Source organism: Malania oleifera, chromosome 7 (genome assembly GCF_029873635.1).
Source record: "Malania oleifera isolate guangnan ecotype guangnan chromosome 7, ASM2987363v1, whole genome shotgun sequence".
Taxonomy (NCBI): Eukaryota; Viridiplantae; Streptophyta; class Magnoliopsida; order Santalales; family Ximeniaceae; genus Malania; species Malania oleifera.
This window is the reverse complement of record NC_080423.1, coordinates 25390817-25412543: the sequence shown is the minus strand read 5'-3', so window position 1 is coordinate 25412543 and position 21727 is coordinate 25390817. Positions and strand designations below refer to the sequence as shown.

Genomic DNA, 21727 nt, shown 5'->3' with positions numbered 1-21727 from the left:
CAGGCCTATAGAAGCCATCAATTATATGCTATTGAAAGATGGCTCACCAAGTATCAGATACTTCATCCAAAGGGTCCTGTACTGGGTTTTTGTTCAGGCCATCCAGTTTACCCTCGTACGTGTGTCCAAACATTGAAGACAAAAGAAAGATGGCTGCGTGATGGACTTCAGGTTAAAGCTAACGAGCTTCCAGCAAAGGTCTCTAGCTTATGGAATGTTACAGTTGTGCAAACAGGTGCGCTAATTTGTTACAATTTGAGCACTTTCTTATTTGCATAAAATTGTGATCTTTTCTTCAGGTGTTGAAGCGGCCTCTTAAACTCAACAAAGTAGAAGTTGATCAAGTTGATGAATACAGTGAGGGTGATGGTGGAGGCTCCATTGCACTTTACGGGAAGTGGCAAATGGAGCCTTTGTGCCTTCCTCATGCTGTAAATGGAGTTGTGCCAAAGGTAAAATGCTACAATTTCTGATATCTGTCATTTGAGTAGGGGTGAATCTAGTCTTTCAATCTAGTTCAGGCGAGGAAAACAACAAACATGTGTGTCTGTATTTCATGTATCATAAACATGCCAAAATTAGCGCATAGTGCTTGTTATATCCAAAGACTTAAATTTCAATGGTCTCAATTTATGAAATTCATAAAACTTCGATTTGATTTCTATGTTGATTTAAAGAAATGACTAGTAGTAATAATAGAGATTCACAATGAAATTCTGGGAAATGTTAAAATAGATTATTATGCATAATTTGGGATCAAACTAAATTAAAGATCTCTCTCTCTTTGAGGAACATAATTTTTTGTTTGCATTTCTCTCTCCTTCCACTTCTCACCGAGCTACTAAACATATTCTCTACAATGATCTTTGATCATTATGGCAAAAGACTTCCATTGGATGACAGTTCAGATCAGAGGCAAGTCTTTCAATCTGCAACAGGAGGAGCCTAGGGAATATGTTTTATTTTATATTATTTTTCTCTGTTGGAGTGAAATCCCGGGGGTGAATTGATCGACCAGGGTCTTGTTGGTGGCTGCCTGGTGGTTTTCTAAGTTTCTTTCATCGGACTTCGCGTGATTGGAGTGATTTCTCATTGTAAGGAATTTGGAAAATTTTGGTATAGGTTGGCACTTCAGTCTACAGGAAGTGGAAAGTTTTTGGAGCTGAGGTGGAGTTTAAAGGAAAAAGGGCATTCGGTTTCTATTCCTGGGGAAGTGAATGTTTCTTGATGGAGAGATTTTTCTGTGGCTTTGTATTTTTATTGTAGATCTAGTCAAAGTTTGGAGTCTGGAGATAATGGAGAAGCAGGTTGGTGTTCAGTCAAATGTGAAGGAGGGAGTTGGGTGGATGATGTGTGAAGGGAGTGGTTTCATCATCTTCTAAGAAAGCTGATCTTTGTGTCAGTTGTGGCTGTTTGTTGCTGTTTTGTTGCAAGCATCAGTTAGTTAGGGAGAAAGATGGTTGACGGCTAGGGTTTCAAAGTGGAGTGGTGTTGCAGAAGGGCTTGTAGCTAGGTTCAATTGAAGTGGACCAGGAATTTTATGTTTTTATTTGATTTGGGCTGATTGATAGGTAAAACTAACTCTTTTTCAACCAAGGCCCATAGAGTTCTCAAAACGTGTAATTGGAAACAAGGTTTAACTAGTCAGGTCCTACAGAACTCAGTTGAGGTCCGTTTTGGAGTAGCCTTTTTACGTCAGTCTCACGATGATAAGGTTAACGAGATGACCTAGTCTCATAAAAGGGGTAGAAGAATGATGGTGGGTATTTGCATTCTGCTGGGAGGTTGTAATGCAGCAGTTGGGGCGGTTGGGTTCGCGTCGTGTGGCTTCGTCTTCTTCTCCAGTAGGATCTTTGCAGCTCAAAGGGTTGGTGGTAATGTTGGGAAACCCTATCAATATCAGGTTATTTGGGGATTTTTGCTTTGACAGTCGGGATGTTATTGTTAGAGGTTATATATGTCTCTTAATATTATTATTATTGAGTGTGTTTGTATGTTAATTAGTGAGAGTTAGTAAGGGTATTATTGTCAGTAGAATGTATTTAAATTTGTATTATAAATATTGTCATTAGAATGTATTTAAATTTGTATTATAAATAGAGGGAGAGACCTATCTTCAAGTTAGGTCATTCAATTTTAATCAAATCTTAACATCGTATCAGAGCATGATCCTATATAAACCTTATTTCTCTCATCCGTCGCCGGAAAACACCATTCCCGTGGCTGTTCTTCCCTAATCCACCCCCATTCCGTACTAAATCACAAAACCAACCATATACCCATAATCACACCCCCCCCCCCCCCCGGGCGGGGGGACTACCCACCCCACAAAGCCCCATTGTTGGAGGGCACCCCACACGCCAGAGCGTGAGAACAGTTCTGGCTATTTTTTCCCCCTTCTTCTGCCATACTCCGATTCCTTCTTTAGACTATATTGTTAAGCTGTTAGGCCAGTTTTTTGCCCAAAAATTCAACCTAGTCTTGTGGTATTCCGTTAATTTCTGTTCAGGGTTTGTGAAGGCTTCCTTGTGAGTTTTTTTGGAGTTGTGGTAGCATTCATACGTTCAATTGTGATGCTGTGTCGGCGCTATATCCGTCAGTGAGTTGTTCACCTTGTTCGTGGTTGCGTTGGTGCTTCACATGGTTTGTGATTGTTCCGATTATTGATTGTTCTTTTTTTTTTTTTTGGTGCAGTTTCTGATTTGTGAGAGCTATGGCAGTCCTATATCCATCAGTGAGTTGTTCACCTCGTCTGTTGTTGTATCGGTGCTTCACATAGTTTGTGATTGTCCCGATTAGTTTTGATTGTTCTTCTTGTTTTTGGTGTGATTGCTGATTTGTGAGTGTTGGGATGGAATCTATCAATCCCAAATTTTTTTTCCCTACATCGCTGCCTCAAATAACTACTCAAAAGTTGGATGGAAAGAACTATGTTCAATGGTCTAAAGTTGTTCAGATTTATTTAGTAGGATTAGGGAAATTTGATCACTTGCTCCAATCTGATTCTTCTGATGAGAAGAGAAAAGATGTGTGGTTAAGGAAGATGCCTTGATTGTTTCCCTTTTATGGAATTCGATGGAGTCATAGATTGCACAGAAGTGTATGCATCTAGATACATGCAAGGAGATTTAGGATTTTGTCAAACTTCTTTACCCCAGTAATATTACATGTATGTGATTTATCCTAGGGGCACTTTCAGTTACAACAAGGAGATAGGAGCATTGTAGATTATTTTGGAGAGATGAAGTGTATTCATGAGGAGCTTAACATCATGCAACATATAACTACTGACGTTCGTGAGATGCAAAAGCAAAGGGAGCAGATGGCAGTTCTTCATGTTTTAGCAGGCTTGAGACCTGAGTTTGAGGCAGTTCGGTTGCAAATACTTAGTAGTACCGAGCTGCCATCATTTGCTGATGTTTATTCTCGCGTCCTTCATTCTTCCTTTAGCACGCATTCTCCTGCTCTTGCATCTAGCTCTGAAAGGACAAACTTTGTTGAGTGATTCCAGTTCTTTACCAAACAACTGCAAAAGTTATCGCGATGATTTGAGTAGTCGTAGTGATATAGACAGATGAGGCAGAGGTACTCCTCGCAAGTGCACTCATTGTGGATTGAATAATCATAGTATTGAGTAGTGTTGGGATCTCTGCGGCAGACCTTCACGTGTCGCCAATGCAACCATCACTGACTTCCCACCTTTGGGGGCAACCAATGCAGCCACCACTGCCTCCTCACCTTTGGGGTTAAGTGGGGGGCAATGTACTGTCTCAATGTCAAAGGAAGAGTATTTCAAGTTCTAGCAAAATTAAGCCTCCCAACAAGCTTCTCTTCCCATTGCATATGTTGCCCAAATAGGTAAGCTCATTGTATGCCTGTCGTTTAGTACTTCTCATCCTAGTCCTTGTGTCATACACTCCGCTGCCATTGATCATATTATAGGTATACCTAGCTTTTTCTCCACTCTTTAATATCTCGCAAATTTACCTTGTGTTACTCTTGCTGATGGATCCACTACTGCATTCAAGGGAATTGGGACTGTAAATTCCACTTCTTCTATTTCTCTTCCTTCGGTTTTATATATTCCCAAAATTCCTTTCAATCTTATGTCTGTTAGCAAAATTACTAAATCCATGAATTGTTTAGTGGCATTCTTCCCCGATTTTGTGGTTATTCAGGATTTGAAGACGAGGAAGACAATTGGCAGAGGGCGTGAAGTTGGTGGACTATCACTTTGAGCTGCTATTTCCTTCTATCGCCTACACTACTCCAGCCTCACCTTTCCAAATTCATTGTTGCTTGGGTCATCCTTCATTGGAAAAGTTAAAATGTCTTGTTCCTAGTTTGAGTTTTGTGTCTAGTCTTGATTTTGTCTTGTTAGTTGGGAAAGCACCATTGTGTTTCTTTTGCTTCCCAGGTCAATAAACGGGTTGCAAGCCCTTTTATGTTAGTTCATTAAGATGTATGGGGTCCTAGTAGGGTCGTGTCTAAGTTGTATTTCCGGTACTTTGTAACCTTTGTGGATGATTATTCAAGAATGACTACATATTTAATAAAAGATCGTTATGAGTTATTTCATGTATTTTGTGCCTTTTGTTTTGAAATAAAACTAAATTTGGTTTGCCAGTTCAAATACTTAGAAGTGATAATTCTAAAGAGTTTTTTAGTGCCCAATTCACTACTTATATGACTCAGTTTGGTATTGTTCATCAATCATCCTGTGCCCACACTCCTCAGCAAAATGGGGTTGCAAAGTGGAAAAATAGACATCTTCTTGAAATCCCTCGCACTTTACTTTATCTAATACATGTACCTAGAGTGTTTTGGAGTGATGTTGTACTTACTGCTTGTTATATGATCAACAGAATTCCATCCTCTGTTCTTAGTGTTGAGAGTCCCTACTCCATTCTCTTTCCTAATTTACCTTTATTTTCTCATCCTCCTCGTATATTTGGGTGTCTTTTGTTCATCAACTAACTCATGGGGTGGATAAGTTGGATCCTCTTGCTATAAAATGTGTCTTTCTAGGCTACTTGTATACTATTATACTCAAAAGGTATATCGTTGTTATAGTCCTGTGTTGCACCACTTCTTTGTTTCTGTCGATGTTACTTTCTTTGAGTCTACAGACTCTACACCTTACTACACCCAGTCATTGAGCGCTTCTGAGCTAAATGAGTTTCTTCTTTGCCTAATCTTATAGATTCTACGTTGTTGTCCTTGCCCAACCTACTATCTGAGTCTCTATGTAGTTTGAGTTATTCTCATGGCCTTGATCATCCTAATTTGTAGGTGTATTCACGACGGCGACTCCAAGGAAGAGAGTCCCCTCTAGCTTCTACTACCATGCCTTTGGTTTCCTCGTTTGATGATCATACTTCCTATGATGTTGATCCTCCTATTGTTGTTCGGAAATGTAAACACATATGTACTCAACACCCAATTTCCAACTATGTTTCTTATGACTCCTTTTCACCCTCCTATTATTGTTTTTTCACTGCTTTGTCATCTAGTACCCTTCCCAAATTTGTTTCGGAAGCCTTAGTCTATTCATGGTGGAGGGATGCTATGGTTGAAGAGATGAGTGCTTTACATGACAATAGTACTTGGGACTTGGTATCTCTTCCTCTTGACTAGTTTGTGGTTGGTTGTCGTTGGGTTTACACTGTGAAAGTCAACCTTGATGATTCTGTGGCTGGTCTAAAGGCCCATCTTATTGCTAAGGGATACACTCAGGTGTATGGTTTGGATTATTTTGATACTTTTTCTTCGGTTGCCAAACTTACATCAGTACATCTGTTCGTCTCCTTGGCTATTGTCACTGGCCTTTGCATCAGTTAGATGTAAAAAATGCTGTTGGAATTGGTGTGATCCCAAGAAGGGGGGTGAATTGGGTTTTAAAACATTTTGGTTAAATTAAGCATTTCGCCGATTCACCACAAATCATATCCCATCCAATATACACGTGTGTATGTAAAATAATAAACGATAAATGAAGACATACATGTGTGCAGTATATCTTATTTAAATCAAATGTGTGTATGCAAATAATTATGACATCAAATAAACATTCATACACATGTTGAAATTAAAGTGCAGGAATTTAAATAAGATAGAGAGAGGGAGTGACGTACGGATTTGTTATCGAGGTTCGACCAAACAAGCTTACGTCCTCGCCTTAGACATACTCCCAAAGGATTCTACTAAACTTACTCACTTAAACGGGCGGAGCAGAAGCCGTTTACATCCTCTCCTTATGGGGCGAGGAAAAATCTCAGTTTAATTTTCGGGCTGAACCAAACCGGTCTTACTTATGGGGCTGAGACTCCCCAGTTCAATTTCGGGCTAAACCCAATCGGTCACACTTACGGGGCTGAGACTTTCCAGTTCAATTGCGAGCTGAACCCAACCAATACAATAAAAATCATTTTTGTACATATAATATGCTTCTGAAAATACAAGCAAAGATGTACAAGTTTAAGCTCTAACAAATGCACTCTCTAATGATATGAAATATGCTCAATAGAGTAAGGGTGCTTATCTAAATAATTAATGCACAAATAAAACATATGAAAATATCAAAATGATTATTATGTTCTCCAACAAAGATTTTTGCTAATAAAAGTGTTAGGAGAATTTGAAGTTTAAGCTCAAGAAAAATATTTGTGCAATGAAGGATTTCTTCCAAAAACGTTTATCAAGAAAATTAACCGGAAGAAATTTCAAGGCTATTCTCAAACATGATTTTAATAAATGAGATGCAAATAAGAGTAAGTGTATACAAATGTAAAATAAATGCCCAAAATAAATATGCTCTCTTTCAAAATGATTTTGAAATAAATGAGTGGAAAGAGAGTGGAAGAGTTTTGATAAAAAATATGCCCCAAAGAAATGATTTTATCAATAAAAATTGGTTTTGGGGGAACTTTGATTAACAACGGTTTAGAGAGAATTTGGAGTTAATCAAAGTTGATAATCTAAGTTATGGAGGGGGTATTTATAGATTTTTAGGAAATCTGACCATTGAGGGACACGCTTGGTACTTTGGAAAAGATTAATTAAAAGTTAATGACGTTTTAACCCCTTTAAAAATTTCCAACCCAAGAGGTTCGGTCGACCATATTAAAGGTTTGGTTGACCATATCATTAAGTTCGGTCAACCAGAGCATTTTTGAATTGAGGTTTCGGTCGACCGTAATGAGGCGATTTTGAACCCTCCGAGGTTCGGTCGATCAGGTCAAGTTCGGTTGACCAAATTTCATAGGTTTGGTCGACCAGGTCAAGTTTGGTCGACCAGGTCAAGTTCGGTTGACCAAATTTCATAGGTTCGGTTGACCATGTCATATTATAACTGGAGGTTCGGTCAACCAGAGCGTTGGGATTTCCTACATGCCAGTTCGGTTGACCAGAGCGTTGAAGTTCATTTCAAACTTGGTCGACCAAATGGTCAACTGTTTGACTTTGGGGAGGTTTGGTTGACCGAAGTTGCTCTATATGATGTTAGGGTTCGGTCGATCGAACACACTAACTTTGTGCATTCAAGTCTAGATTTGAGTTTGAAGTTATGTGCAGGGACCTAGGGTCTATCTAAGGTCAATGCTCTTTAATTTAGCCTAAAAAACCTAGCGTGCAGCCCTAAAGTATGTCTACAGTCATTACTGAGCATTCAAACATATCATGCAAATGCATGCATTATTATAGACCAAAGATAAAAAATTGAATGCAATACAAATACAATAAATGTTTTTGTCTTTTGCTCTTTATTCATGGGATACGTCAAGTTGTGTGTACGCTTTAAGTCCCGTCTTGGCTTCCATTTTTCGGTATCTTATGTTCGTGCTGAAATGAAAGCTTGTTCACACACTAAATGCACACATAAGATACTAGTGGTTTGTCAGCATCAAAACAGGGATTGGACTCAAAAAGCCAATAAATGCCTTCTTGCATGGTGACCTTTAGGAGGAGGTTTATATGGGGCAACCACTTGGGTTTATTGCTCAAGGGGAGTGAGGCTTATTAGTGTATCGGCTCAAGAAGACTTTATATGGTTTAAAATAGTCTCCCAGAGCATGGTTTGGTCGTTTCAGTGTTGTAGTACTTGAGTTTGATCTTCAACGGTGTGTTGTGGATCATTCCGTGTTTTATTGTCATACTACATCGGGTGATCCTTATTGTTGTTTATGTGGATGATATTGTTATTATAGGTGATGATCATAAACGTATTCAGAGTCTCAAACTTTTTCTATTGACTAAGTTTCAGACCACAGATTTGGGACTGTTGAAATACTTCTTGGGTATAGAAGTATCGAGATCTCATATTGGAACTGTTGTGTCATATAGGAAGTGTGTTCTTGATTTGTTAGATGAAACTGGCTTGTTGGGATCTTAACCAGTCAATACACACATGGATCATAACATCAAGTTAATGCCAGATAGGGTGATTTGCTATCTAATCCTAGTGTAGCATTAGCGCTTTTATTTGCGAATCCTTTAAATTCACACATGGATCCTAATAGCAAGTTAATGCCAGATAGGGTGATTTGCTATCTAATCCTAGAAAAATACGGGAGACTTGTTGGAAAGTTGAATTATCTCACAGTTACTCGGTCGGATATGTCTTTTACAACAAGTGTTGTGAGTCAATTTCTGGATTCTCTGAGGATAAGTCATTGGGACGCAGTAATTCGCATCTCGAGATATCTCAAAGGTGCACCTACGAGAGGTCTTTTATATTGTCATTAGGGTCACACTTATATCCATGGATATACAGATGCAAATTGGGCTGGATTGCCTTCCAATCGGAGATCCACCATCGGGTACTGTATCTTGGTTGGTGGTAATTTGGTTTCTTGGAAAAGTAAGAAACAAACTATGGTGGCAAGGTCAAGTGCTGAATTAGAATATAGAGCTATGGCTCACACTACTTGTGAACTTGTCTGGTGGAAGAACATGTTGGAAGAATTAGATTTTCCGCATTCTTAGTCTATGAAGTCGATGTGTGATAATCAAGCTGCTCTTCATATTTTGCGCCAATGCGGTCTTTCATGAGCGGACAAAGCACATTGAAGTTGATTGCCACTTTGTTAAGGAGAAGCTTGTGTAGAAGCTCATTACAACTGCTTATGTGATGTCGGACATGCAACTTGCTAATTTGTTTACCAAAGACGTTGGGGGTGCTCATCTTAGATTCATTTGTAACAAGTTAGGAGCTTATGACATTTATGCTTCAGCTTGAGGGGGAGTGTTAGAGGTTATACATGTCTTCTAGTATTATTATTATTGAGTGTGTAAGTATGTTAATTAGTGAGAGTTAATAAGGGTATTATTGTCATTAGAATGTATTTAAATTTGTATTATAAATAGAGGGAGAGACCTATCTTCAAGTTAGGCCATTCATTTTTAATAAAATCTTAACAGTTATTATGGGTTTACGGGCAGATAAAACAACAGATTTTTCTGCTCAAGCGAATTAGTCGGAGGAGTATTTTAAAAGATGTAGATGGTATTGGGCATTCCTCGGCTTATCACACAAGTCTGAGGAATTGTTTTGTCATGTAGCTGAGGGGAAGGGGGGTCAGGAGCTACACGAGAATCATATTGATGTATTACGAAGTCACTGTGTTAAGATATCAACAACTGGTGCTGAGGATGGAAGTAATCCACGATGGACAGAAATATGCTTATGATGGGTCTTTTGCAGTTTACACTCATGTAGCTGTGCAGAAGGGTGTTGATTTATTTATTTTTGATAAAAAATAAAAGGTTTCATTGATAAGATAAGAATTTAAGAAAAGGAGAAAAGGAACACTCCCATCAAAATTCTGGAATAAACCAGGAAAAAAAAAATAAAACAAAAAAGTGTAAAAAATCAAAGCAAAAGATTCCTCCATTCTTGCTGAACTTCTGAAAAACTAATTCCCTTAAAACACCAAAGCCAACGCACCATAAAGAGGCCAGGTATTGACTCTTATCCCATACCAGCTGCCAATTCAATTTTCTCCTTGAAAAAATCTGTGCATTATGCTCCAACCATAATCCCCACAACACTGCAAAAATGGCGCATTTCCAAAGTGCAGCCCTCTCCTTCCTGTTAGCCCCAAGGTTTCATCAACTTGTTTTTTATGATAACAAACTATTTTGCCCTAATGGCTTTGTTTTAAGTGTGTTTTAATAGGATTTCAAGCCATTAGGGTTGGACAAATTGAGAAAGCTTGAAGACTTTTTGTTATTTGTTTTTGTAATCTCTCATTTGTATTCATTGGGTTGTAATTTGTAAAAAGGACCTTGGCGCATAAGCACTTAAATGGGGAAAAATATACACAGGATTGGAGATTGTTCCGGGCTGCTGCCTGGGCCGTTCAACTTGCACCCTAGGGCAGTTAACTGGTCTCAGCATAATGGGCAATAGGTTGACCGGCCTTGGTAGAAAGCTTGAACAGTTAACTGGCCCAACTGAGCAGTCGACTAGTCCTGCTTTTTAGAGACCCCAACAGTTAGTTTAGAACTCTTTAACAGCTAGTGCCCCATTGCCCGGCCTCTGAGATAGGTTGACTAGTCTGAGTAGAAAACTGATCCCAATGGGCATAAAACAGTTAGTTTGACCCCAAACTCTATAAATATGCTCTCTAAAGCCCAAGGAACTTTAGCCAAGCAATCTACATTGAATTATCAAAGGCTTAATCACTCTCTCTTCCAAACTCTCTTTGTGCCATAACTTGCTTATTTTGACAGAATTCTTAGGAAATCCTTGGAATACTCTTAAAATATTAGTGGATTAGATTTGAAACAAATGGCAGGATTAAAAATGCAACAAGTTTTGTAGAGGAATTAAAAGGTGGTGTAGAAAACAATAAAAAATCAGAGGAAGCCTTGTGGGGGTACCTGATGGTTTTGATTTTTATAGTAGATTTGAAGGAAACAAGGTTCATGTGTATCAGATTGTGGCTTGTATGAGTGCTAAGATGAGGAAGGTCTTTGAAGATACAAATCTGGTGAGTCAGTGGCAAAGCTATTAAGGAGGGATTTTATGGGGAAGCTTAGCATAGTGGAAGAGTCTCATGCTCAGAAGGAGGTTGGGGTGTTCTAATGGGGCAAGTAAAGAACAGGAAGGAAAGAAATGGGGGTCTTTTCATATTCGGAAGTGATGATATTGGTGAGTTTGACTGCAGTGGGAGGTTGTTGTTGGATGAAATCTGAGAACAATATGGGTAGGTTTCAGATAATTGTGTAGAAATAGGGGATTTATTATATGTTCATCCATCCCTGTTGGATGGTTTGGTGGGAGTATCTATTTTTAATAATGATGGGCTAGTTAACAATATGCAGCAAAGGGATGGAATTTTGCCTACACCCATGGAGGAGGTTCCTCAGGAGTTAGAAGCTCAAAATCTTTTGGATAAAATGGACTGAAAATTAATTGATATTGGAGGAAATGAAGGGCATATGGGTACTGGCATAAGTTGAAAGTTGAAGGGTCAAAGGGAATTAGCGAATTTAAAGAGCTCGGTAAATTATGATGGGGAGGGTTGAAAAGGGGCTTCCTTGGTTAATATTGTCCAGCTTTATTTTGTGATTTTGTGGTTTTTATTTTTTCATTTATTTTTTCTTCGATTTATTTATTGGTTTTATTTGATGGACTCCTTTTCCTAACTTGTTGGATTTCTCCCCATTCTTTCTATCTAACATTACTTTTTTTTTTTTAATAAAAAAATTACTCTTTGAGAGTTATTATCTTGTGCCTTTATTTGTAAGTCATTCCTTGTGAGGAAATATTTTTTTTGCCTTCGTACAAAGCAAGGGGTGTATTGGTGTCCTTGCTACAGTTAAAAGTAAGGAGATTAGTGGAACATCAAGGTGGTTGGCCGCTTGGCCTTGAGAGTGCATGTAGGCAGGAATAGTCGAACCACTATGAAAAGCAGTTACATCTCTCTTTCCTACTTTCTTTATTTTAATTTATTTAATTTTTATGTAATTTTCTTGATTTGTTTGAACTCATTTTAAATTGGTAATCAAGTAATTAGTTTTCATAAAACCAATTCACACTCCCCCTGGGGGGTTGACATAGGGGCCAACACTTCCTTCTTCCAAACCCCTTAAAAGAAATAGACAATATTCCCTCCACCAATTCCGTGTAAACCCAAGTTTCTCCCATCATACCAAATAATTTTTTCTAGATTCTCCAAGCACAATCACAGTGTAAAAATAGATGAGATGCCGTTTCAAAATAAAATACGGAGCATATAAACATGTGGAGATAACGCCTTCAAAGGTCTCCTGATCTGCATCAAGTTCTTAGTGTTGATTTTACTAAGCACAATCAGCCAAATGAAAGCCTTAATTCTTGGGGGAGCTTTGGCTTTCCAAATAAAAATAATTTAGGGAAAACAAGAATTCAAATGGGTTAAGAACTCAAAAAATGTGCAAGGGAGTGTTGATTCACGGGGAAATTGATTTATTTATGATCAACATACTAAAAAATTTTTAAAGTGAGATAATACTGGTAATTTTCCTATTGTGGAGAGCTTGGCTGATCTGAGGTTAAAATCCAATGAGAGATTAAATAAGGGAGGTAAGAGATGGGGTTGCTGGTGTTACTAATATGGTTGGTGATTTTTTTCTTTTATTGGAAGCTCCATTAGAAAGTTGGGATGGTATCCCAATTTTTGAGGATGATGGGATGGGTAAAGAGCTGTTGGTAATTGAGCACAAAAGTGATGATATTTTTCCTGCTCCTATGTGTCTTGTGGAGGGGATTAATGGGAAGGGTAATGAAGCTCAACATTGTTTGATCAGACGGGCTTGTGATTTTTTAAACCTGGAGAACAAATAGGTCAACTGGATTGTGGTAATAACAAGGCAAAGAAAGGGCAACAGGAGTTAGACAATTAAAAGTGTTCAATAAATTATGATGGGAAGGGGTTTAAAATGGTTTTTCTTTTTCTTTTTTAATAAATAGATTGTGTTAGGCGCTTTCTTTTATTTTTATTTTTTAATTATTTTTTTGATTGAGGACTTGTCCCCCCTCAAGTTGTAATTCTTTTTCTGCCTCAATGCATTTTTTTTGCTATAAAATTAAATTAATAAATGAATATTGAAAATTCTTATATTACGAATTGTAGGGCATATAAATTGCATATCTCTAAATGCGTAAAGAAGAAAAGAACATTCAGATCATTACAAAGTTCATGAGACATTCATTTAATGATTTAAGCATGTAAAATCATCATTTTAAATAAATATATGCATTTAATACCATGCAGAGTTTCTAGGTGGCTCAAAATTCTCTCTCGTATCCTTATGATAGTGTTTTTGAGATGACATATATTGTTCACAATAATCACTCTATGTAATATAATTTCCAAAATACAGAGTATAGTTGTACATGTGTTGCTCATACGCAATGATCAACTGATTTATGACAGTTTTTGATTGCCCAGAACTGTTTGTTCTACCACCATTTATTCTTGTAGGTCTAGTTGGTTGTACGTGTGCTTATTATTGCCTTGCTTGCCCATGTACATATGGTTGGCCTATTTGTACATAATCATTGGCATGCAGTTGCTAATTTTCATATTCCCGCCCCTGCTCGTTTGCATATGGAAACAGTTGGCATATGATTGAGAAAAACTATCTTGAGTAGACATAACCGTTATTGTTGTAGTTAGGCTTAGTTCCTATACTCATAGATAGATCAAGGGACTCTTCTTCATGCATCCTTGCTTTTTCCATTTCTTTGGTTGTACCCTCTTTTAACTGCATGCATTTCATTTAGTGAACCCTCATTGTCAACTTGAGGAGGACAGGAATATTACACTTCTTGCTTATAATCTTGCCATCTCTAATTCCGTCTGTTGTCCCCTCCAATCACCACCATGCCCAGTTGCCCACCATAACTAACACGAATCATATCCATCTCCACCAGCATTATCAGTCATTGTTGTCATCACCACTGTGACTAGAGGGCATAGGGGATGAACTTACATGCCTAGACCCAATGAGTCATAATTCCTAGACCTCACTTTTATTGCTTCATCAATATCAATGTCAAAGTCATATTGTGCATGCTTCTCATTCATTAAGTTGAGAAAGCCTAATCCATTGGAGAAGTAGATACTACTTATCACCCAATTCTACTTCTATATCCAGAAGGTCCAATGGACCTTGTTGAGACACGCTTGGCCATTTGAGCCTCCAGCTTTCTTATTTGAAGCTTTTTATAATAACAAATACTAGCTAATGAAGTATTGTTCATGCTAGTAAGGATTGGCAGTAAGACACTCCTTGTATTGATATTTTGAAATTAAAAAATATATAATAAATTGTGATGTGATATTGTCAGAATAATTTGAAGTTTCTGCTTGTGTGACAATGCTGTGGCTCTTTCCTCTCTCTTCTTTTGTCAGTCCTCGTATGCATCATGGATGCTGCAGGTCATAATAGGAGGGGATTTTGAAGTGTTAGAATTGGTAGTATGAGATATTGATAGGCTATTCAACCAACCAAACTTGGGAAGTGTTTTTAGAGCTAGGGTTGGGATGGAAAGGAAGACGTTTATTGGTGTTCATTTCTGGTGGATCAAAAGGGGATGCTTGGCAAGAGTTTATGAAGGAATTCTGTGCAATGGTTAGATTTTTCCACACTGGTAATGGCGGTATAGGCAAAGGGTTATTATGAGGTGTTTGTTCATGGAACCAGGTAGGAATGGTGGAGAAGAATGAGGGTTGTGGAAGATGTGGTTGTGCGGTGCCAGTGCAGCAGCAGCATTTCCTTGGGATATTTCTGTGACCTCAGGGGAGGTCCACGTTTTTTTTATCAAACCTCAAGAGGGGTGATTGGCGTCTCTTCAGCTAATCTCAGGGAAGGTCGGTGTCTTGCCCTTACATGTTTATTCATCTCTACTAGTAATGAAGAGTTGGGAGAGGTGGTTTTCCATCTGCATATTTTGCACACAATATTTCTGTTTCAACACTGAATTTTAACTCTGAAATTATCCAATTAATGAAGGATTAAAAGGGACAGTTCAATTTAATAATAAAACTATACAAACTCTTGAACTACTTGTAAACTCCCACTTCCTTAATTACCCATTTTCTCTCCCCCATCTTTCTTCAGTTTTTCCTTAAGGCAATTATATATATAAATTTCTTTTTATTTAGGTGCACACCATGCATGTACTTTTTTCACTAGTAAAAATAAAAAAGGACAGCTACCATTTACAATTTTGGCATCACATTGGATTATTCAACTTAGGAATATGCTGCATTAAGATGAGATTTATGATTATTAGGATGGAGTCGTAAAATATTCAGTAGTTACCTTCATCAGTCCTACGAAATTCTGACATGCTAGTATGTTGGATTTGCTGGTATGGTACAAAATCTTGAGTCGACGTTAGAAATGTTCTGATTTCTGCAATAAGAGGATGTCATCTTCCATAAACACTTGCAAGTCTGATCCATGCATAAATCCGGTTTCTTGTTTATGAATTCTTGTCTTGATAAAGAATGCTAGATCTACCATTCTTATGATGTGAATTTGTTTCACTTGGAGAATGAGGTTCCTTTGATATGGGGCTAATCTAGGATGACTTGTTGGAGGGTTGGTGTGTATCCTGCTAAAACTGAACCTCCACTTGGTACATTTTTTTTTCTGTTGACAATAGATTGAAAAATCTCCTGTTTCGGTGTTCACTTTTTTTTTTGGGCTTATTATTGCTAACGTTTGTTATCTTCATGGCTAATTTATGTTGATTTAATTTGGTTTTGAGTTTTAGAACGAGCGTGGCCAAGTGGATGTTTGGTCTGAAAAGTGCCTTCCACCAGGAACTGTTCACTTGAGGTTGCCAAGGGTGGTTCCTGTTGCAAAGAGGCTTGAAATTGATTTCGCACCTGCTATGGTTGGATTTGAATTTCGAAATGGTCGGTCAATTCCTGTGTTTGAGGGTATTGTGGTGTGTGCTGAGTTCAAGGATGCGATTTTGGAGGTATGTCTCTAATTTATAAGTGAACTAGGGTTTCCGAATCACAACTTTCAATTATTAGAAATGAATTTTTCCAAATTTTTGTAATTTGAAAAAAAAAAAAGGTCGAAACTTTAGGGCCCGTGTAGTTTTGGAAAACATTTTTCTTTTTTCAGTTTTTAGTTTTTCAAAAAGAATTATAAAAATTTTTAACTTATTTTTTTAATTTTTCAAGATTCAAATTTAAAAGGTAAAAAAATAAAGAGTTCGTTTAAATGTGCAAAATAATTTTTGTTAAATTTTTAGATTTTAAAATAATCACAAAAAAGACAACTTGTTTTCCAATTTTTCAAATTTTATATAAGGTAACATTTGGAATATGGATTTTGGGGCTTGAATGTGGATTTGTGTGGATTTAGAAGAAATTCTATGTATAATCCACCTAAATTAAAGTCCAAGATCTGAATTCCATATTTCCATATGCAAAGTAAGAGTTGGAAATCTAAAAAAATAATGGAAAGATGTTTTTCAACTTTTCTATATAAATTTGGAAAATTGAAAAACAAGGTGCCATTTTTGTAATTATTTGAAAAATTAGAAATGAAAAATAAAATTACTCTCACAAGAAAATAGTGCCAAAATTATTTATTGTTATTCATTTATTTCATTGAAATGAAGTAAAAATGAAAATAAGTTACTACTTTTTTTTTTTTGTAATCTGTTGGAATACTAAAAAGGAAAATGAAAATTGTTTTCCAAAACTAAATGAGCCCTTACTTGTTTTAGGAAGCTCATGCAGTATATCTGTGCCTTGTTGTCTTTGCTTATGAAGGAATCTGAGTTAGGAATAACTCAATAGTTGTCTTGATCTAATATTCTTATCAATAGTCGTGAAATAGGTTGCTAGGAATAACATATGCTTCCTTCTATTCCCCACTAAGATGTATTGCTTTCTGAATCTTCCAACTCGTGATAGAGTTCGTCCACCTTCTTGCTATTTTTGCAAATTCCAACTTACGCCTGGTGAGAGTCCCCAAACTCCAACTTTGTTTCTTGTCATCTGCCAGGCATACATGGAAGAGGAAGAGAGAAGAGAGGCTGAAGAGAAGAAAAGGAACGAAACACAAGCTATTTCTAGGTGGTATCAACTTCTTTCATCCATCGTAACCCGCCAAAGGTTGAACAACAGTTATGGGAGCGGTTTATTGTCACAAGCCACAGTTGACTACCAGAAAACAAATAGCGAGTCTTGTGCACGGTTTGGTGGCAGTAGTGATGACAGGGAATCTCGCCAGCAAGGATATACAATGGAAGGTAAGCTGCAAGCTCCGTTAACAAAACTCACAGAAGACCAAGATCATGAGCATGTCTTTTTGACAGAGGATCAGAGTTCAGATGCGCAGATCTTGGTACGAACAAAGCGTTGTCATTGTGGATTTTCTGTCCAAGTGGAGGAGTTGTAGCACTGCTTGTGTGGTAATCTCCTTGTTGAATTTTGACACCACGATCCTTAATGAAGGTGGTTGGATTCTGGAGAAGTTCCTTCATATTTTGTCTGTAATATCGGGAAGATGTTGTCGTGTAATTTAGGTTAGTACTACTGCAAGTGGGTGGCATCTAGGAGAAGTTGTGGTAATATTCTTGCTTCTTTTTTTTTTTTTTAAATTTATTTATCTTCTGTAAGAAGTATGTTGCAAGAGCTTATGCATGCAGATTACACTGTTGTTTCCCTTTGTTCTTCAATGCTACTTTTAACTTGTCCTTCTCTACTGCTTTTTCTCCTTTTCCTCTCTCCTTTTGGCTTGTTTAGCAATTTTTAATGCTGCTGAAGTATCACCCAACAGTCTCGTCTTGAAGCCACTCTGAGAACAACTGGTCCTAACGCCCCTTAACAAATCAGTTCTCTCCTGTGCTACAGTGGATGAATATCCTCCGTAACAACTCACCAAAAAAGAGATGCAAGTAAAAGCTGGACTGAAGTTAAAGGTATGTTCCATGGGTTAGAAGTTGTAAAAAAAAAATCTCATTAGCGGGCTAGAGAGGTTTACATGGTTCAAGAAGGATTAGTAAACTTGCTAATGGTATGTTTGGTTCATATTGAACGACTATATTTTAAGTATATAATAACTTACAAAAAATTAGAAAAAGTATTGTTGATATAAAACAGTTGATCATGTAAAATTTTTCATTTAAAAATGCCCACATTGGATGAAGTAGCGTGGGCGATTGCATATTTGCATGAATAATTTTTTTTTTAATGTATTCTTTTATTCTAATATGATTTATATTTATTCTCATCATATTCTATGCTTTGAACCAAGTGTAGCCCAAGTTTTTTTTTTTCTCACTCTTGAAAATATAAATTGTTTTTGTTTGGATTATTTGATTCACAGCACCTTTGATGTTGTCAACCTATTATTATTATTATTATTAGTATTATTAACCTTGTAGTTCTGCATTGAATTTTGTTGAGGAGAACAGATGGTAATTTTTTTTTTAGAATCAATGGACACGATATTCATTGTGGGATGACGTGATTTTATCTCTGATAGCTGCAAAGATATCTTTTTGTAATGTTATTTTTTCTTACTTGTATTTTGTATATTGGATTTTGATAGATTTGGACAAATTTTAATATAATTTTATATTATTTTTTATAAAAAATTTATACAAATTTAAAATCAAAATCTTTGCAAATATAGTGTAAATTTATTTACAAGTTGGAGGTTTCAATTATTCTGTGTCTATATTTTTTCCACTCTCTTAATCCAAATTTGTGGTAACGTCAGCTGTATACTTTTCCTTGGGCGCACCATATGCAGTTGTCTTTATTTATTTATTGTCTTTTTGAAGGCTCTCTCTCTTTTGGCTTGCTTTCTTTTCTTTTCTTTTTTTTTTTTTAAAGAAAAATGAGCAAAATGCAAGAAGAGAAGAAGCTAATATAAGCCTACCCTAATCTCACTTTTATAACTGTTGTGAAAATAAGGCAGCCTCTTCTAACAATGCACAGCGGAATGAACATTGTGTAAACGATAATACATACATACTTGCAACAAATAAAATGGTGATAAATAGAAACATTTCACAACCATAGCAAGATAAAGAGTGCAGAGATAACGACACCAAAAATTATGTGGTTCGGTAAAGTCTACATCCACGAAACCAATCGGCAAGAGATTCATTATGAAAATCAAAGTCTCATAATACAATGATCTTCTCTCCTTCTCTTACCCTCTTTTACTCTCTTACATCTCTAAACATGTCCAAAAAGACGTATTTAATAACCCATCGGAGGTTTCCCTCCGAATACCCTACCATTTCAATTTTCAAATTCAAAATTAAAATTCTTTCTCACAGCCCAACGACCACTCGTCGACGAGCCAGAGAAGGCCACTCATCATCGATTCTGTCCACTCGTCGACGAGTCTTTGAACTCTGAGATTTCCTGGCTCTCGGTATCTCCTCATTGACAAGTCTTTGCTGCTGCCCTGCACTAAGACCACATCCATATGTTTTTCCCTTTGTTTATAAACTCCCGAAATATAAGAGCCACACCATAAACATCAATTTACACCTTGGCGATTATACCCCCCTTAGGATAACCCGAAAAACATATCTAACTGCTCCACCTTGAACTTTGAACGTTCGGTTGGGACCGTCTCCCTTCTAGCACTTGGAGACATGCACCAAGTCCAAGTAACGCCGCTTGAACTTGTCAATGGCAGATTCAGCTTCTACCATTAACCCCAATATAGTTGTAAAGGCAATACCCAAAGACTTCACCCTAGGCTTCCAATAACACCTTCCGACAATAGTAAACACAAAAACTGCTACAAACCTTATATTACCAAAGCCCCCTGCATAGTTTTCAACAAAACTAACAACTAACGGTTCACTTTGTTGCCTACTGAAACACTTTATTACACAATCATGGAGGACCTTTGACATATCTCGGACATCACAACCCGTCCTTGGGTACCGAGCGATAGACGTTCCATATTGATTCTCCACAGAACTCTCCTGAGATAGTAAACAAAAATCTCCCTGTAGTTCCATCCATAAAGCCACCCTGAGATAACACCAATCTCCCTGTAGCTCTATCCACGAAGCCACCCTGAAATAAAACAAATCTCCCTGTAGCCTTGTCTACAAAACCACCTGAGATAACACCAATCTCCTTGCAGTTTTGTTCAAGCAAATCAGCAAACCAAGACTCATCTTGGTTGTACCCAACACATTCATGTCAAAAAATTTTAACAAAGTATCCAATTGATTAGTCTCAGTCAAAGCCTTCCCATCCAATAACATGTCATTCACACACAACAGATACATCACTCCACAACATCCTATCACCCTCTTTCACACTGGAAGCCTCACCAACTCACACACCTGAGTAGTGGTTTGATAGTACATATGAGCCCACCGTGATCCTGCTGGTCTCCCGGGCTGAAAGCTCCCTGCAATATGAACAATGTCATCTCTGCCCTAAGTTTGTTGCTCCACTTGTATTACATGCCCATTCAAACTGTGATACTATTGACCTGAGATAGAACTCCCCGCATTTTTGCTCTGAGTTCCTAACTCCACTTGAATAACATGATTACTACTATTGTAGTTTTCTAGCATTTGTTTGTCTTCCTTTACTTGAGTATGCTGCCCTATGACTTTATCACCAAAAGTCATGTCCTCAATCACCCCTTTGTTTGCCATAGGATCACCTAACTTGCGCCCACAATGTCTTATGACCCAGAAAAATGTACCGTCCGAACACAACACCAAGCCTAGATCCTCCATCACTAGAAATAGTGCACTAGTAGACATCCACTCGCAATCGAGTAGTCTACTGCAAAACCTGCCCATATTCACATGCAACTTTCTCATCTAACGAAACCTTTGGCGATCGATCACACAAGAAATGCGCCATACTCACTAAATTCATCAAGAAGTACCCTGCAAGCCCCGCATATAACCTGCCTTGCTCACAAAATTTCTTGAACGAAAACAGCGTACTCAGCCTCAATATTTGACTTGAGAATCTCTCTCCTAGTCTGGTTCTCCACCTCAGCCACTGCATGAAGTACACCAATACCCTTTGTGATAAACACACGAAATACATATGTGTATATCCTAATGCTATCATCATCGGTTCCCAAACATCTGAATACACGTAGTCACCTATATGCTCTAATCGCATATGCCACAAGAAATGCGACTCAGACTCAACAATTGCAACTTCACCTACAACTGTAACATCCTGTAGTGCAAAGATATTTCCTGCTACTTTATCCTCTTTCATAACTATCAAGTTACCACACATTTTCATTTCTTTATATTCAGACTCGTAATAATATCCATTACGGTATAAAATTTCCAATGAAAACACCATTCTTCCTTAGACCCGATTCATGCTTTACATCACATATGACTTTTACAACACCATCATACATTTTGATTTTGACATTTCCAATAACAAATATTTTGCATGAAATATCATTTTCCATTAAATTACAACCAGTATAAACTGATATATCGATGTCAAACCATTTTCTAGGATAAAAACATCCGGTGACTAAGATTCAAGAATCACCCATGAGGCACCCCGAACCCAATGAAACATATAACATATCTCCAACACTACATTCTGAGTCTTTCTCCACTACACTTGCAGATTTTGACAAACCCTTAGACATATATCAGCATTCCCGTTTTCTCCAAACTAATGCCAGAGAATTCTCATCCATGACGTGATACAATACCTCCTTAGCCAAA

General features: G+C 37.5%; 1 protein-coding gene across 4 annotated transcripts in view; it reads left to right on the top strand.

Moving 5' to 3' along the window:
• LOC131160438 (DNA repair protein RAD4) overlaps window positions 1–18258 on the top strand; it is a 40666-nt gene extending 22408 nt beyond the window's left edge. For 2 of the 4 annotated variants that reach the window (XM_058116118.1, XM_058116117.1), the window contains 4 exons: window positions 4–198; window positions 300–452; window positions 15773–15982; window positions 17026–17722. In XM_058116118.1, the coding sequence (XP_057972101.1) occupies window positions 4–198; window positions 300–452; window positions 15773–15982; window positions 17026–17421 (954 nt within the window). In that variant the 3' untranslated portion in view covers window positions 17422–17722. Of the gene's footprint in view, window positions 1–3; window positions 236–299; window positions 453–15772; window positions 15983–17025; window positions 17723–17768 lie in introns of those variants that run through there. The other 2 variants (XR_009138044.1, XM_058116119.1) reach the window with 2 other exon arrangements.
• The last annotated feature ends 3469 nt before the right edge of the window (window positions 18259–21727 follow it).